This window comes from Serinus canaria, chromosome Z, assembly GCF_022539315.1.
Source record: "Serinus canaria isolate serCan28SL12 chromosome Z, serCan2020, whole genome shotgun sequence".
Lineage (NCBI taxonomy): Eukaryota > Metazoa > Chordata > Aves > Passeriformes > Fringillidae > Serinus > Serinus canaria.
Window position 1 is genome coordinate 74,866,897 of NC_066343.1, and position 17,505 is coordinate 74,884,401.

Sequence of the window (17,505 nt, forward strand, 5' to 3'; positions counted from 1 at the left end):
CCCCTGAAGGTACCTGTGCTGGGTGTCTCCAACCTGCTGCACACAAGGGCTGCTCCCCTTTGCCAGAGCTTTTCAGCCCAACATGACACAGATCCAGGCAGGACTTCATACAGGAAAGCATCAAACAGGGCACTCCCAGAGACCTCGGACCTCTTGCACAACCCCAAAATGAGATGTTCCATGTTTCACCATGACTGTGACATGCTTATTAAGCTACTACCTAAAACACCTGGTAATCCTTTCATCACCTTTACTTTAATGTTCCTGATCCTGAACTCAGCTGCACAAAAGGATTTGACCTTGCAGGGCTCCTCAGCCCCTTTAGTTTTCAGGGAAATATCCAGATTAAAGAGGAAAAAACCAATTCCTGCCCAAGTACTAAAACTGCAGGAGATCTCAGCTAGGAGGGGAGGATGGGGGTTGTGGCACTCAGCAATAGGAGCAGGTGTACTTTGGCAGCCTGAGCACAAGTGGAAGAAAGGAGCTCCTTTGGGTGAGATGGGCACCCAGGCACCCATCAGTGTCCAGCCCTGGCTCCAACAGCACAAGGACCTGGAGCTGCTGGAGCCAGTGCAGAGGAGGGCACGGAGATGCTGCCAGGGCTGGAGCCCCTCTGCTCTGGAGCCAGCCTGGCCCAGCTGGGGCTGTTCCCCTGCACAAGAGAAGGCTCCAGGGACACCTCAGAGCCCCTGCCAGGGCCTCCAGGGGCTCCAGGAGAGCTGCACAGGCACTGGGCACAAGGCATGGAGGGACAGGACAAGAGGGAATTACCTTAAGCTGAAGGACAGTAGGCTTAGGTAAGATATTAGGAGTAAGTTCTTTGCTGGAATGGTAGTGAGGCCCTGGCCCAGGGTGCCCAGAGCAGCTGTGGCTGTCCCTGGATCCCTGGGAGTGCCCAAGGCCAGGTTGGACAGGGCTTGGAGCAACCTGGAAGTGGAAGGTGTCCCTGTCCATGGCAAGGAGTGGAATGAGATGAACTTTAATGTCTTTCCCACCCAAACCATTCCATGATAAAATGATGATTCTGTGCCTGGTGCTTCCAAGGGATTGCAGGGTGCCATGTGTGCATCTCCTCACTGTGGAAGGTAAAAAGGCATCAAGCATCCCCCATCCTTTATCCTCCCCAGAAAACTGCCCTATGCTGGAAGAGCAAACTGGGCAGGACAACCAAAGCAGCTGAGGCCGAGCCAGGAAGAAGCAACAGCACCAAGCACTGAGTGCAGACCCCACTACCAACAGCCTTCTCTGCACACCTGGAACACCCACACACTGCCAACAGCCCGAGATGGAGCTGCTCTGAAAGAAAAACTGCTTTGACAAACTGCCTAATCCACACAGCTCATTCCTGCTCTCCATCCTCCATCAGGCAATATGGTGAAAAAGCTTCCCACAGTGGGGAAACGTCTGGCTTGGAGGGGATGGGAATTACTCGCCCTGCTCGGCACATGTGGTTCTGTAGTGGGTGGTCTCTGCTAACTCTGCCAGGCAATGGAGCAGATCACACTCTAGACAGCTCAGGAAACCCCACCTGCTCAATGAAGAAAGATGGTTTAGGTGCAATTCTTCATGAAAAATGTATTTATTCTTGCCGCTACAGCAGGCAGCTCATGGTGGGCACACAGCACGGCTGCTCCCTTCCCATAAACTGAATTTGCAGCTGATGCAAATGCCGTGGTTAACTTCATCTGCAATTCCCTGCTGTCACCCAATGTCCCACCCCACGAGGCTCTGTGTGGAACAGGGAGCAGCTGCTCCTCCCCAGCCTGTGTCCTGCTCTGGGGATGATTAATTGCTGGCTGTACTCACGCTACAGCCCGGGCTGTTTGCGCATTTGGAACCAGTGCTGCTAGAAAACATCTACATTTAAATGAGTTTTGTGTTTTCCCCTTTTAAAAGCTTTTCTTATTTAAAAATGAAGCAGAGAAAAAAGGGGTTTGCTTTGCATAAGAGTATGCTCAGAGAGAAAAACTGAGGCGTGGAGAAAGCTGTGTCACAGCAGCCACCTCTGAGGCGTGTGTGGGTTTTCCATCAGCACCCGAGGTTGAGTGGATGCCACCAGCCGTGCTCTCCACAGTTTTTTCGGCAGCAAAAAGCACAAACTGGCATTTCTGACATACTGCTGCTATTAAAAAAAATACATCCTGGTATCACAGACTATTACCAGTTTGCCAGGAGATGAAAAGAGATGATGGAGGTCAAGGGCTTTTCTCGCAACCTACCGTAACACAAGTGTCTAGGGAGAGAGCAGGCAGGGAAGAGCTAGAAGTGTTGAGGCAATAAAACACATTTTAAACCACTTCACAGAAACTATGAAATGGCTCAGGCTTCTTCACACATTTTAATTCGAAGCTTTAAATTGCTAAAAAGAATAACGACATTCAAAAGCTTACAGTTTCATCTTCAAGTTTCAGCTGGAGGCTTTTATCTCCCTCTTTGTAATCCTTGATAATTTCAGCCGATCTCCAAACTTCATCAGGGTCAGGAATCCAAACCCTAGTGTACTGGAGAGGTGGAAAAGAAAAGAAAAGAAGAGAAAGGAAAAGTTTAAACATGATGAAACCTCCGGAAATTAAATGAGAAAGAAATTAATTCTCCATTAATACAGCCACACACATTGTAAAATCAATGCAGCTAAACCATTTATTTTAGTAAAAGAATAAATAAATCCGGTTTTAGTTCTTGAGGTTAATTACAGACCAGAAGTCTAATTTTTCAGTCTAATTTTCTCCTGGACAAGGTGTACACTGGCTCGTTACCAATCTAACAAAGCAGGGTAAAGTTTCAAGGTAAATGTGGAATTTAATTTCCCTGGGAGAAAAAAAAAAACAGCCTCCCAGAAGGCTTTTATGAAATAACTCAATTCACCCCCAGCAGTCCCTACACCAAAGTGTGTTTATTTTGCTCAAAACAAGGCAGTTTGGTGCCCACAGAGCAAGACCTGACCCAAACCCACTGCCACGGGCAGAGGCAGGCAAATGAGGACAGCAAAGCCAGCTCCTTCAGCTGGAGGTGAACACACAAACAGGCTCCAGGAACACACTTGGATTTAAATGAATTTATGAATTAGGTTAAATTTAACCCTTTGGGTTTTTTGCATCTACAAAGCTAGGGCAGCAGCCCAGGTGCCCATGAGGTTTTGGCTGTCGGACTCAGGGAGCCAGGCTGGTGCTGGACTCCTCCTGTCAGAATGCAGGACATTCCTCTGGCTGCCCTGGAGCACTCCAGACCCTGGCAGGGGGCTCAGAGATCTTGACACGGTGCCAAAAACACCTGTACCTTCTATTCTAACCCATGGAAACAATTACCAACTCTGTGTGAGGAGTTACAAGCCGCAAGGGTTTGAGTAGAATGATAGTGAATTTACCACAGGGTGAAAAAGCAGAATTTTGGGGATTTTAGAATGGGTGTTAAAGAGGCAAGATGTAGGAATCTGGGTGTGTCCTGTCCTTCTTCCCCTTCTTCTTGTCCTCCATCTTCTGCTGTGATGGTGGCACTTTTGGATTGGTTTAGAATAGAGAAAGTGTCTACCATAGGTGATAGGTATTGGGAAATTATTGTAAATAATAAATAGTATAATAAACAATAGTTTTTAGTATAAAAATCTAACACCGCTCCGAGGGCTGTCAGTGTGCCACAACCCAACCTCCTGGACAGACCTCAGCAGGTCAGAAGGAGAATGTCTTAGATAAGAGCAAATTAACAACCTTGAAAACCAGAGCTGAGGAATCCTGACTTCTTCCTTGAGAACGGGGCTGGGAAAAATACTTTTTAATACCTCGGGAGCCATTTCTGCAACAACAAACCCGAGATCCTCCAGCCCACAGAGCCAACAGGAACCCTCCAACAGCCATGGATTTACTGGCCCTTTGGGGCAGCTCTCCCCTCTACTCCTCCTGCTGATTGAAATGGCAGCTACAGAATCTTATTCCTACTCAGAGCTCCAGGGGCTGGGGGAAATCCCAGCCAGCCCAAGGGACAGCAGCACCAGAGCCCCAAAGGTGGCTTTGGCTTTCATTTGGAACCAAATCCCAGCAGACAATGCCCAAGGAACATTTTGTGGCAACCAACGAGTTAACACAGCAGCAGCCACCACCTGACAGGCCGCTTTGCAGCTGAAAAGCAATAGATTTTTATAGTTATCACACGTAATTATTTTTAGAGCTGCTCAATAGCTACAGCAGCAGGAACCTGTAGATGTTAATGGAGCCACACAATCGTATTCCCAGAACAACAGTTTTACCAGGGAGTGGGGGAAAAGATGTGAAAATTTGAATTTTCTCAGCACACCAGCTCTAGCACCTCATGGGCCTTCAGTGCTCTCCCTACAACAAAGAAGGGAGGCTGCAGTGGGGAAGGGGCTGGCTGGGACCCCTACCTGCCCCACCATCGTGAATTCATCCAGTGCCAGCTCTCTGCTGGCAAAAAGCAATATTCAGACACGCTCTAGAAGTGCCCAAAATAGCCAAGGATCAGGATGTACCCGGCTCAGGGCAGCTCCAGACATAAGGTGTTGCTGGTCTTGGCAACCTTGCAAATGTTCCACCTGCACACGGGGCTGAGCTGAGCCCTGGCCCTGCCTGGCCTGGTGGCTGCAGCCAGGGACACACTGACCCCAGAGCAGCCTGGAATGGGGGTCAGCACTTTGAGGGTGAAACCTGGGTACTGCTCCAGCAGCAGCAGAGGTCCCATGGGCCACCCCCCTCAGCAATTCATCACCAGCCACGGCCAGGAGCCACCCAGGTGTGACAGAGGGTGACAGCTCTCAGCACCCACTGCCCACAGCCTGGCGGTGGGAGGCTCCATAGGCCACCAGCCACCTTGACCACAGCACTACAGAGTAAAAAAAAAAAAAAAAACCAAAAAAAAACCAACAACAACAACTGATTTGTGCACGCATGCATGCACACACACACACACACACACACGTGTGCAAGGAGCTGGACAGAACACACTACACAGAACAGAACACACCACGTAGGACAGGACACACCACACAGGACAGGACACACCACACAGGATAGGACACACCACTCAGGACAGAATACACCACTCAGGACAGGACACAACAGGCATGACACACCAGGCAGGACAGGACACACCACTCAGGACACACCACACAGGACAAAACACACCACGCAGGACAGGCTACACCACGCAGGACAGGACACACCATGCAGGACAGGACACACCACACAGGACAGGACACACCACGCAGGACAGGACACACCACGCAGGACAGGACACACCACACAGGACAGGACACACCATACAGGACAGGACACACCACACAGGACAGGACACACCACGCAGGACAGGACACACCATGCATGACACAACAGGTATGACAGGACACACCACACAGGACAGGACACACTACACAGGACACACCACACAGGACAGAACACACCAGGCAGGACAGGACACACCACGCAGGATAGAATGCAGCACACAGGACAGAGCACACCAGGCAGGACAGGACACACCACACAGGACAGACACACCACGCAGGACAGGACACACCACGCAGGACAGGACACACCACGCAGGACAGAATGCAGCACACAGGACAGAGCCCACCAGGCAGGACAGACATTTTTGCAAGGCCCAGGAGCCCTGGGGACAGCCCTGGACGGCAGATCCCAGAGGTGGCCAGGCAGTCCCCCCCAGCTGGTGACCATCAGGGGGATGGTCACCAGCTCCCCACCCTGCTGCAGAGCCGGGGGCTGCCAGCACAGGCTGCAGCTCCCCGAGCATCTCTAATGCTGCCCTGCCGTGCGTGCACAGGCACACACCCAGAGAGGGGAGCACCATTCACCCCGCTCTGCTCCTCCCCTCCCTGCTGCACAAACCCCCATCCGAGCCCTCCCCTGCAGCCATAAATCCCAGATATGTCAGGCACACACTGCTGGAATCCAAGCCCTCTGTTGCAGGTACATCTTCACAAAGCCAGCTTTAGCTGGGGCCTGAGGAGGCTTGGGCAGCCCTCGGTGGGGTCACGCTGGGCTCACCACCCTCACCTCCCCTGCACTCCCTGCCTCTGCAACCCTCCCCAAAACTGCCTCACACCCCCTCTTTTTGACAAACCTGCTTGGGTGAGAGCCACCGTGTCACCAAAACCAGGGTGCTGGCAGGTGCCCACCTGCGTGGGTGAGGAGAGCATCCCTGTGAGCTGCTGCTTACAATAATCACATTTACAGCACTATTTTACCACTCCACAAGCCTTGTCCAGGCTTCCTGAGAGCTTTAACAGCCTCCTGATCTGCTGGAGGAGCTTGTTCTAAGGGAGAGGGCACAATGGCCCGTCTCAAAGCACTTGGAAGAAAGGATTAACTTGACTTTGTGCTCCGGAGACACAACCCTGGGCAAGCCACTCAACCTCCAGACTCTCCAGGCTTTCCATACATTTTCTCTTTTTTTTTTTTTTTTTTTTTTAAGAAAAAGATTCCTTCAGTCCTCGAGGAAATATCCTAAAATTAACTAGAAATAGCTCTGCATGGTCATCCTCTAAAAAAAAAAATTTAAAAAAAATCTGGTTTACTTTGCAATTTTTTTTTTTTTAACCAGATCCCCAGTAAAACTAAGGCCATTCTGTGCTCTCACTGCCTTTTGCATTATTCGACACAGCTTAAGCAGAAGCTTAATAAATTCAACCCCCACCTCCTGATTTGATTTAGATTTTATCAGGCTGCCGCTGCGGATGCAGATTAAAACCAACATTAAATTAGAAAAGGCAGGTCCTGTTTTACGGTTTCAAAGCCCTCAGTGCTGGCCAAATGTGCTCCCAGCAAGCTCTGGGCAAGGTGCTCCATCTCAGCCAGGAGAGGTGCAGGTCTGCAGGCAAGGAGCTACAACTCCATAAAGCATCTGAGCATCATTTTCATTTCATTAAGAAAATGGTATAATCTTCCATTAAGTAAAAAATATTAAAAAATAGCAATCTCGGCTTCGTCCGGGCTGTTCAAGTCTTCATGGAGAGCTGGACATCAGCAAATCCATCTTTATTATTGCTGGGTTTTTATCCCCTGAGTTATTTCAGGAATGCCAACACTCACAGCTGACCCCGGGAAGTTTTCATTGCTCCTGGGTCAAGGGCATTTTTCCAGGGGCAACCTTCCAACAAACTGCAGATAGATGGAGGGCACAGCAGCAAACCATGAATAAAATAAATTATAAATAAAATAGCAACAAAATATTGCATTTTTATGCAATAAAATAGCAACAACTAGTAAAATAACAATTCCCCTCACCAGTGGGAATTCAGTAACAGAGGTGAAGACATAGTATGTCATGACAAAGGTTCTTCCATGCAGGTTAAAAAAATCTTATGAAAGAATTTTATTGAAAACAGAAACAGTGATTTTTTTAAAAAAAATTCAGAGGTGAATGCACAAATGTTAACTAGAACAAGGTGGAAATTGGGACAGATCTCTGTATATTTTTCTCTGTAAAACAAGCATGCTTCTGCTTTTCTCCCCTTGCAGTGGGTTTATTGCTAACCTCAATCTATATTGTTCTGTGTCCAGTATTGCTGGGTGCCTTTGAAGAGGGTGAAAAATACACACAAAAGAAAAACCAGAACAAATGTGAGCCCTGGCTTCCCCAGAATATTTATATTTACACACACAGCACGTGAATGGTTAAGCAGCTTACACTCAAACAGAGCAGTGACCACCTTCCAGCTCTCACAAGCTATCTATGACTGAAACTGAGGTTTTCCCAAACTGTGCTCTTATGTAGTGAGAGGAAAGTACAAGCTGTATGTGCAATTAAAAGTGGCCATATCACACACTCAGGGGATCATTTTTCTGTTCCCTATTCTCATTTTTAAACCGGTATTGAAGATCACTCCCTACAGATAATTTAAAGAGGCTCTTCCAGAAATAAATAAATAAATAAAGACTAGAGGATTTTACTTGTAGCCCCTGTCTGGATGTGCACAGCTTCTCTCTCATCCTCTGTGCTAAACCAAACAAACTTCTCCTCATTAATTTAGGTTGGTGCAGACCTGGGCTGAGCTGGGGTGAGCAGCACAGGGTCTTGGCCACGCTCTGCCGTTGTGCCCAAGGCAGCAGGGTCCCACCCGTGGCCATGGAAGGAGTGGCTGCTGGGGCCAATTGTTTGTGTTTGCAAACCAGCTGCGCCTGTGGGTGCTGGAAAGAGCTCTGGATGTGTGCTGGCAGGAGGCGGACTCGGAAAGGGACCTCTCCTGGGTGCCCTGCTGCCCTAAAGTTCCTTTCTGCCCCACTTGGCAGTGGCTCAGGAGAAAAATCTGCTTCGCCCGTGACGCAGCAAAATATCTCCATTAAGGGACTTGTGGATCATTACCTTTTTTTTATTATTTACATTACTGACTATCAAGGCAGATGGCAAACCATAATCCTCCCTTTCCCATCCTCTGAGACTTTCATCCCAGGAGCAATTCCTCCCCTGCCCGACAGGCAAGCCAAGCTCAAATTTAGGTCAGGGCTCCCTAAGCTGTGCCGTGACTGCGGGACCTTCTGACCCCGGTGTCTCAGCCTGGTCTGGCTTCTCTGCCTGCTGCTGGGCACCACCAGCTGGCACAGCCTCACAGGGGACAGGAGGGGTGGCAGAGGGTGTCCCTGCCAGCTGCAGGGCAGGCAGGGATGGCCCAGGGCTGTGCATCTCTCCCCTGCCTGGTATTGGTACCCAGTGCTGGGGGGAAAAACACAAATCCAGCACCTCCAGCACGAGCCCAGAGGGACCCACTCAAAACAGGGACCTCAAGTAGCAAAAGACCAACTTCTTCCTCACCCTAAATCCCCACAAACACTGAAAGGATTGTCAAATCATCATTTCAGCCCCGAGTGGGGGACACAGACTACAACAGCATCATGCCCTAGGGATAGGGGAAAAGATAAATAGTGTTTTATTCCTTAAAAAGCACAAAAAACATCATTTTGAACTACAGAATGAAAGTGCTAACCTGCTGAGGGTGTTAAATGTAAAGGGAAAGACAGTGGCACTCTGCAGGAGCATCTCCAATTCTTCAACATGAGAATGAGCAAATTGAGTGTTTTCCAGGGCTGATAAAAATGTACAAAAACAAACAGCAGAGCCAGGGAAGATGGGCGTTATCTACACCACTCCTCATATTCCCTATCATCCTCGTGCTAGTGGAGATGGACCCTGAACAAACACACAAATGTACACCCAGACAGGACTTCTAAATTTTGGGGAGTACATCTCCATCCCCGAACACTGCAGGGGTCCCTGAATTTGAGCAAACCGTGTGCTTTACTGGTGCCTTCAAGGCACGGGGATGTTCTCCTCTCCCCATGAAGAGTTGTCACGCTGATGGATGGCTCCAAGTCTCCCACCAGCACTAAATCTGCTCTATTTCTCCTTGTGGAACTCCATTCCCCTGCCCAAATTAACTCTGACGGCCATTTGCATAAATTGTTACAGCAGCTGAGCAGTGCTTGGACAGCAGCATCTGCAGCATTTATCCACTGGCTCATTAGGAGCATTTCTAATGAAGGGGCATTTAAAAGGCTTCAGTCCATCATTGCACCCACCCCACGCCACCAAAGGCAGACAGAAAACTGGCACCGAGCGCAGGGGGGCTGCAGGCGAGCCCTTACACCAGGACAGAAACACTGGGGGTACCCTTGAGGGCTTTTCTTTAATTAGCTGTGATTTTCAGGACGATTTCCAAGACTAATCAATGGTCTTACGTGTAACTAACAGCCAACAACTCGTGTATCCCAACATCTCCCCCGCTGCTTCTCCTGTGGCATCTCGGCGTCGCTCGTTACTGCGGGTTTAATGAGGAGTGACAAGTTCAGCGTCAAGGTCTTGAGTGCACACACAGCCCTGGCCCTCGCTGCAAAATTCCTCTTCCAGTAAGTCATCAGATGCTGCAGAAGTAGGTGAAGCCCCAGGTGCTTTGGGACAGTGCAAATAAACAATCTGGTCTTAATCTGGGGCAAAAAAGGCAAAAAAAGGCAGTCCCTCCCGGGCTGGGGAGCCGCTGCCTCGCAGGCTGTGACACCACTGTTTGCTCCGGGCAGCGCAGCCGCTTCTGCTTTCACTTCGCTCCTCTACCCTTTGAAAAGCCACGGGATCCAAGGCAGGGTCAGCCAGGTTCCCGGCACAGGGAATGTGCGCTGCCACCTGCACCTCCCGACACGCACCTAAGAGCAGCCCCAGGTGTGCAGGGGAGAGCTGTGCCGGGCTGGTGGGAGCTGGCAGCACTCGGGGCTGTCTCTGCAGCCCTCTCCAGCCCGGACCAAGCACGGCAGCCCTTTGCCCCGGCAGGCTCCGAAGAAGTGCTGGGAGCTGGGAGCAACCTAGTGAGACACGGCTCTTCCCTCTGCGGGGCTAAACCTGGACTTAGAGCATGGGCCCCACAGCAGAATTACCCTAACCCTGCAAAGCCCTTCAAAACTTAGCGTTCACCGGGGTCAGAGCAGCTCCAAGAGGTGCCAGCACCCAGAGAGCTGCTGCGAGTCCCCTCCCCAGAGCCTGGGGTCCGTCCAGCAGGGCAGCACTGCCCCACACGAGCTCTGAGTTTCTCTCCTGGCAGGCCTGGCTCAGCCCTGCAAACTTTTCACCATCACCGTGCACTCCCTGCCAGAAAGAGGGATGCTCTGCAAGCCCCCAAAATCTCTGCAGAGTCCCTGGGAAGTGCAAAAATCTGTTGACAAAGCCAACGCAGGTAAACTTGACTTTGCTTGCAGATCTCCCTGGAAGAGCTGTGGGCATCAGCATCCTGGAGCAGGGAGCTCAGCACCCCTTCCCCAAGCACCTCCCCTGGCTCCAGCACCCACGGGTGCCCCTGGCACACCCCAGCACCACCCAGCCAAGTCAGCTCCTCTGGGACTCCTCACCTCTCCTTGCAAGTGTTTGATTTAAAAATTCCCACATTGCACAGGATCATGAAAAAATCCTTGATGCAGGATGAGCCTTTCACACACAGCTCAGATGTACAGACAAGTTTTAAATTAAAATAAGGGTTATTGGGATTTTACAGAGTTGGGTTTTGCCTCTTTTTAACTAAAAATTCCATGCAGGGCCCAAGTGTCCCCATAGCATGACATTCACCGAACAGCCTGCCACACTGCAAGAGCGAAATCCTTCCAGGCTACTTTCTGCAAATCCCTCTTGATTGGCATTAATTACCCTTCTCTCCTGTAATTCTCAATTAATCAAAACCTTTAGCAGTGATGTTTATGAGTGAAGTGATGTAACCTTGCCTTCACTGTCCCCTTTTCCATCCGAAATCCGTGCAAGTTCACCACTCCTTGGTGAACATAAGCTGGATCCAAAATATGTTCAATATACACCATTTACAGATGATTGGTAATGAATAGTTCAAAAACTGCCTTTGGGTTTAATTAAATAGTCAAAAATGGCCTTTTCCCCTTGGGTTTTCAGAGTCCTCTCTCTGTAACACAGCACTGTGATGCTTTATGGAAATTCACAAGCACGTTCACTTCCCAGGGCAATGACCACCCTGAGGATGGTTAGAGGATTTTAGATTAAAATGGTCCTGGGAGGAGCTGGCTCTGGGGTGCAGGGATGCAGCCAGAAGACAGCAGGGCTCTCAGCTGGAAATGTTTAAAGCAGTGGCTGCCCCTTGGCTGTAACTGCAGTGACACCGGTGGCATTCAGGGTGTCACCAGTGTCTCCCAAAATCCAGGGAACCACCCCTCCAGAGCTCAGCTATGTTCCCCACTGGGCTCCACTGTACCCAAACTCCACTCCAGCTCCAAAATCCACCATTAATTGCAGTGCAACCTCTCCACCAGACTGGATTGTTAACCTTATTCAAAAGAAGTAATTGGATTAATCAACCTGCACAGTAACCCCTCACATCTCCAGAACTCGGGCATTAAAACCCCTCTTGGAACATCACTCAGGCATAGTTAATTCAAAGGGGTTTGACTTAAAGTAACAGGACATTTTTCAGCATTTTCCAGTGAGAGGGTTATGCTGGAAAGTCCCCCAGGGCCACCTCTGCATCCTTTTCACTGCCGAGCGACTGAAGGAAAACAAATTGATCACCAGGGATTTCAATGAGCAACGTTTCACCAGAGGTAATTAAAAAATTCCAGCAACAAGGTCTGCCAGAAAAGAGATATTAGACACCTGGAGAACAGCCCCAGAAATCAAGACACAAAGCTGGAATGAATATTTTCAATTAAAGTGACTGAAGCAGTGAACACACGCTCAGACACTCCCAGCTGCTGAGGAATGGGAGGGCAGAGAAAAGGAGGGAACCACTGCTCCTGCATTTCCATACAATGGCAGAATAGTTTGGGTGGGAAGGGACCCAGTGCCACCCCTGCCACGTGCAGGGACACCTCCCACTGTCCCAGGCTGCTCCAAGCCCCATCCAGCCTGGCCTTGGGCACTGCCAGGGATGCAGGGACAGCCCCAGCTGCTCTGGGCACCTGGGTGGCCAGGGCCTGCCCACCCTCCCAGGGAAGAACTTCTTCCTAAACTTCTTTCTTGCAGCAATTTCCAGGTATTTGGGAATGTGGTTTGTACAGGCTCTGGTGCTCCCAAGCTGTCTTTACACCAGATCTCAGAGGAGCTCTTGTGCCAGGAGTTACTCCCTGTTCATGCACAGACTCTGTCGCTTCTCTCCTCTGAAATAAATCATCAAGATTTTGCACTTGCTGAGCTAACACTGGTTTTCTTTTTAATACAGAAAGTGCAAGGCACAACATGGCTGGACACTCAGCTGCTTTCCTTCTCATTCCCTCACAGTTTTAGCTGTCCTGCTGAAATTCTGGGATTTTGGCTCTCCAGATCTTTCTGCCCTCATATCCTGCAGCCTCTTCTTTACATCACGCAGCAACTCCATGGAAAAGCATCCTCTAAATCCCACATCCAATCTCCTCCAACAAGGGTAGGGGGGACAAAACCTTAAGTGAGGAAGGATGCAGGAAGCACCATCAGCCCCTGAATTTTGAATCTCAGAAGGTGATTTGGAAGAGGGTGCCTTTGGCAAAGCAATGTTTGTGTTCTGCAGGAAGGGCTCAGAGAAGGGGAACAACATGCAGAACCCTGCCCAAGTGGGAAAATGGTGGCAAGAAGGGTACCTGAACCCACTTAAAAAAACCCCAAAACAACAGAAAACCAACAACAACAACCAAAAACAAAAGGGGAAAAAACAATGAACCTACAAAACAAAACAAAAATCACCACCACAAAATGCATCTTTTCTAGCCTTCACCTTCTGTTTTGAATTTTGATTGTTTTTCTCCTGGTCTGGCAACACCCCCAGAAGAGTTAGGCAAACCCAAGGTTATCTTTTCCCTCTGGAAGGAATGCTGCCCCAGCTGCACACAAACACACATTCCCAGGAAGATCAAACACAGCTCTCATGAAACACTGGAGTGCCCACAGAACAAAGCACCCAGACAGAAGGAGAAAAGAAAAACAGATTTTTCTAAAACCCAAAAGAATCTATCTCAGCCAAGGGGTGCTGCTCCTGCCTTCCCCATTCCCACAACAAAGCCATCCTTGGGCGGGCACTTCGACATCCCTGTCCCAACAGGAGATGTGTGTGCTCACAGGAACACCCCTCCCTGTGCCACGGCAGCATCTCTGCACTCCCCAACAGCACAGGCTCCAGGGGGAGCTGACACCAAGAACAGGCCTCAGCTCTGGCTCTCCCACATCACAGGGACACCCCAGCTGTCAGATTTCTGCTCCCACTAGCATTCCCTGGCTCGGGCCCAAGGAGCTTTGCCCCGGCACCAGGAAATGCAGCTCCTGCCCAAGGAATGCCTTTCCCTGGGGGGAGGACAGGAGTCACACTGCAGCTGATGCCACTTGCCTTGAAGCCACGGGGTCCCATCAGCTCAGCTTCAGCACTTACCCCGTTTCAAGGCTTAGTGACACCTACTCTTACCACCCAAGGTGAGGAAAACATTTATTATTAACTAGAAAAGCAGCAAAACAAGTAACAATACGTCTTGAAGTGACAGCAGTTTCAGAGTGCACGAAGACAAGTCACGAGGTCACTCAAACCAGGGCCAAAGAGTAACTCACATCCACCCCTCCTGAACACACTGCTCTGCCACCTTCCTCTCTCCCCTAAGGGATGACCTCATGCTTTGCTAGGTAGATGAATAAAATGAAGAAGAAAAAACTAAACTGAACAAACTTTACATTATTCAAGTTTATTTAGTTGTAAAAGCGAAGCTTTTGGCAGCCACGCTGAGTTCCCAGTTCAGAATGCACAAGACCAAAGGTTTCTGCCCTTTCTGACAAAATAGTCAGTCCCAAGAGCTGAGTTCCTTCAAGCTGCAGGGACAGCTGAACTCACGTGGCTTCAGTCAGTGCCAGCGTGCCCTCATGGTGACCCCAGCCCCACCACAGCATGGGCCTGTCCCACTGGGCCTCCAGAACCATGGGGCTGGAAAAGCCCTCAGACCATCAAGCCCATCATCCCCAGCCCTGCCCAGGCCACCACTGACCCATGTCCCCAAGTGCCACATTCACACAGCTTCTAAATCCCTGCAGGGATGGGGACTCCACCAGTGCCCCGAGCAGCGGAGTCAGGGCTGGGCAGCTCTTTCCACAAAGGAATTTTCCCCAATATCCGGATGCATCAGAAGAGGCCACACACACTCATGGATGCACCAGGGATTCGGGAGCCTGTCCAAAGGGGATGTGGTCTACAAGAAGCAGAGAGATGTGGAACAGCTCATGTCCGCTCACAGCTGCTCCACCTTCCATCCCACGCCGGGGTGAAACTGGAGGCTGCTGCAAATTTTTCAACAAGTTCTCTCAGACACTTTATTAAGAAGGAAAAAAAAAAAAAAAATCCCAGTTTTGGTCATGTAATGGTGCTGTCATCATGGAGAGGTGCCATCCAGACCTAACCCCACCCTCTTCACCCCAAAGCAGCCTTTGCCACTGCTTCAGTTTCCCTCTTCCCTGTGGTACCTCTCACTCCCTGCTCCCTGGTAAGGCAGCAAGGCTGGCTTTTCAGCCCTTATCAGGGCTTCATTAAAGGCACTGCCTCCCAGATCCCAGCTAGGGTGCAGAAAAAACCCACTTTGCATACACACAAATGCTCTAGTTAGAAAAGAGACTAGAGTGAGAGAGGAGCGGGACCTATCAGAGCATCAGCGAGATGGATTCAGCCACAGAAAGGCAAATATTTGCTTTCCCCTCCTCTCCCCATCCCCCCTGTGTTGTATTTGCAAATCAGGGTCACTTCCAGCGACAGGGTGTCCCCTGCATCAGGCTGGAGAGCCAGGTGCCAAGCAGAGCAGAGCCACACCGAGCAGCCCAGGGCAGCAGGGCCAGCTCAGCCCAGGGCTCAGCTCCTTCTGGATGGTCCCTGATGCTTTCAGTCACTGATTTCAGTCCCTCCACAGGCACTGGGCACAAGGCATGGAGGGACAGCAGCCAGGGAATGGCTTCCCAGGGCCAGAGGGCAGGCACAGATGGGATCTTGGGAATGAGGAATTGCTGGCTGGGAGGGTGGGCAGGCCCTGGCCCAGGGTGCCCAGAGCAGGGGTGGCTGTCCCTGGATCTCTGGGAGTTGGATCCCAGGCTGGACAGAGCTTGGGACTGGATGAACTGTAAGGTCCTTCCCACCCAAACCCTTCTGTCATTCTGGGATTTCCCCACAGAGGGTCTGCAGAAGCCCCCTATTTCCATGCTCCTTCAGCTGCTGGCATTCCCAGCTGTAGGACTGTGGATCTGAGCTCCAGGATGATGCATTTCAGAGCAGCCACCTCGCTCAGGACACGACAGGTCCCAGCAGGTCCTTGCCAGGTCTGCAAGGGCAGCACTGATGGCCACAGCAGTGCAGGATCTGGGGACAGCCTGGCTGCCACCAGCACACCCACAAAGCCAGCTCCTGGCTGCCAGCACCGATGTCCCAGGGAGGAATCCCAAGGGACTGCTTTCCACAAGAGCTCTTTTACAGGAAAGCAGTTTAACCTGCTCAAAGGCCATTTTAGCCCGTTCAGAGGGGAGGTTTCCCCTCTGTCCATCTGCCAGCAAAGCACTGACAAAGACCTGGGCTTTGTTTCAAGGGAAGCCAGCAAACCTCAGCATCCCCACAGCCTGTTTCCAGCCAGGAACGCTGTCTGGGAAAGCTGGGATTTCCCCGCTCCTCCAACACTTCTTTCAGGATTTGCATGTGCAGGAGAAAGCCCACATCTCATTTTGCACTGACACAGGGAAAAATAAGCCACAAATCTCTCCTCATCACAAGAGAGAAGAGGGTATTGGCTGCTCCGGCAGTGAGACAGACTGCCACAGTTAATATCATTATCACCCCTAACGTGTGTATCATTGCTGCAGCAATTTATCCCCAGTGTCTTACACTCAGTCTGCAGGAATAAAACACAGGAGACAGCCCCAGAAACTGCTTAGATCCCCCAGAGTGGGGGGTTTTGTGAGCCTGTGGGAGGGATGTTGGACACAAGCAGAGAGTTCAGCAGCTGCTGACCCCACGCAGGCGTGAAAAATGCCTATTTTATGGTTGGCTCTTCACAAATATTACGATGAATATTATATGTGCTGTGCTAGAAAGTTATGCTGTATTAATTTTTTTAAGTAGTGTTTTAAATACTGCTTTAGGTTATAACATAATGTTAAAATAGAAACTGTGCTATGTGGGATATTTTTTTAAAGAAAGGAATGAGGTGCTCGCACCAGATTTCAGCCACAGGACACCTAAATCTTTCATAGAGAAAGAATTTATTGCTCCACGATCAGAAGAAATTAACAGAATCCTGTGTTTGAATGGAATTTATGCATCATGGATGAGGTGTATGAATATGCAACAGGCTGTTGCTTTTAAGGGTTAATCCTCTGTTAATGTGGGTCCTTTTTGGGCTTATTTTGCCCAGAAAAGGTACGCAGACTGCCTGTAACCCTTTGTTTTTATTGTCTCGTATTGTCCTAAATCCTAATTGTCCAAATTTATATTACTCTAATCATATTGCTATTTTTATACCAGTTTTATCACTATTAACCTTTGAAAATTTTGAGAACGAGTGATTGTGGCTTTTCACTGGGGCAGCTCGGGGTCTGACAGCATCCTCACCAACCCGAGTGCCTCAGCTGGGAGGGACAGCCAGGGACACAGCTACAGGACACCAGCCCAGCCCCAGCAGTTTGTGGCTGCTGAAAGGACACGCAGCCCCTGCAGGGGCCCCTCAGGACCTCAGGTGTCACTCCAGCCCCACAGACACTCACAGCAGTTCAGTGGCCAAGGGCCACTGCTGCATTTTCACACCCACACTCAGCTCAGCCCGGGTTTGTGGCACCAAGGACACGGCACCCACCCCCTCACCGCTGGGCTGCTGCCAGGGCACAGCACCCACACAGTGGCTTCAGCTTTTCTGCCTCAAACAAAGGGTGGGGAAAGCTTTGTCTCCGTTTTCACTGGCCTGCTTCCATCCAACAACTTAAACATCCTTGATGCATCCCAGGCATCCAACACAGGCCCTGGGCATGGGCACTGCAGCTCCCAAGAGACTGCTCCGAGCACCAGTCATGGGC

The 17,505-nt window shown here is 50.2% G+C and overlaps 1 protein-coding gene across 2 annotated transcripts in view; it reads right to left on the reverse strand.

Annotated features, from left to right (window-relative positions):
* Window positions 1–17,505, reverse strand: part of MYO5B (myosin VB) — a 148,148-nt gene that overhangs the window by 115,851 nt on the left and 14,792 nt on the right. For both annotated transcript variants that reach the window (XM_030237205.2, XM_030237204.2), the window contains exon 2: window positions 2,391–2,501. In XM_030237205.2, coding sequence (XP_030093065.2) covers window positions 2,391–2,501 — 111 coding nt within the window. The remainder of the gene's footprint in view (window positions 1–2,390; window positions 2,502–17,505) is intronic.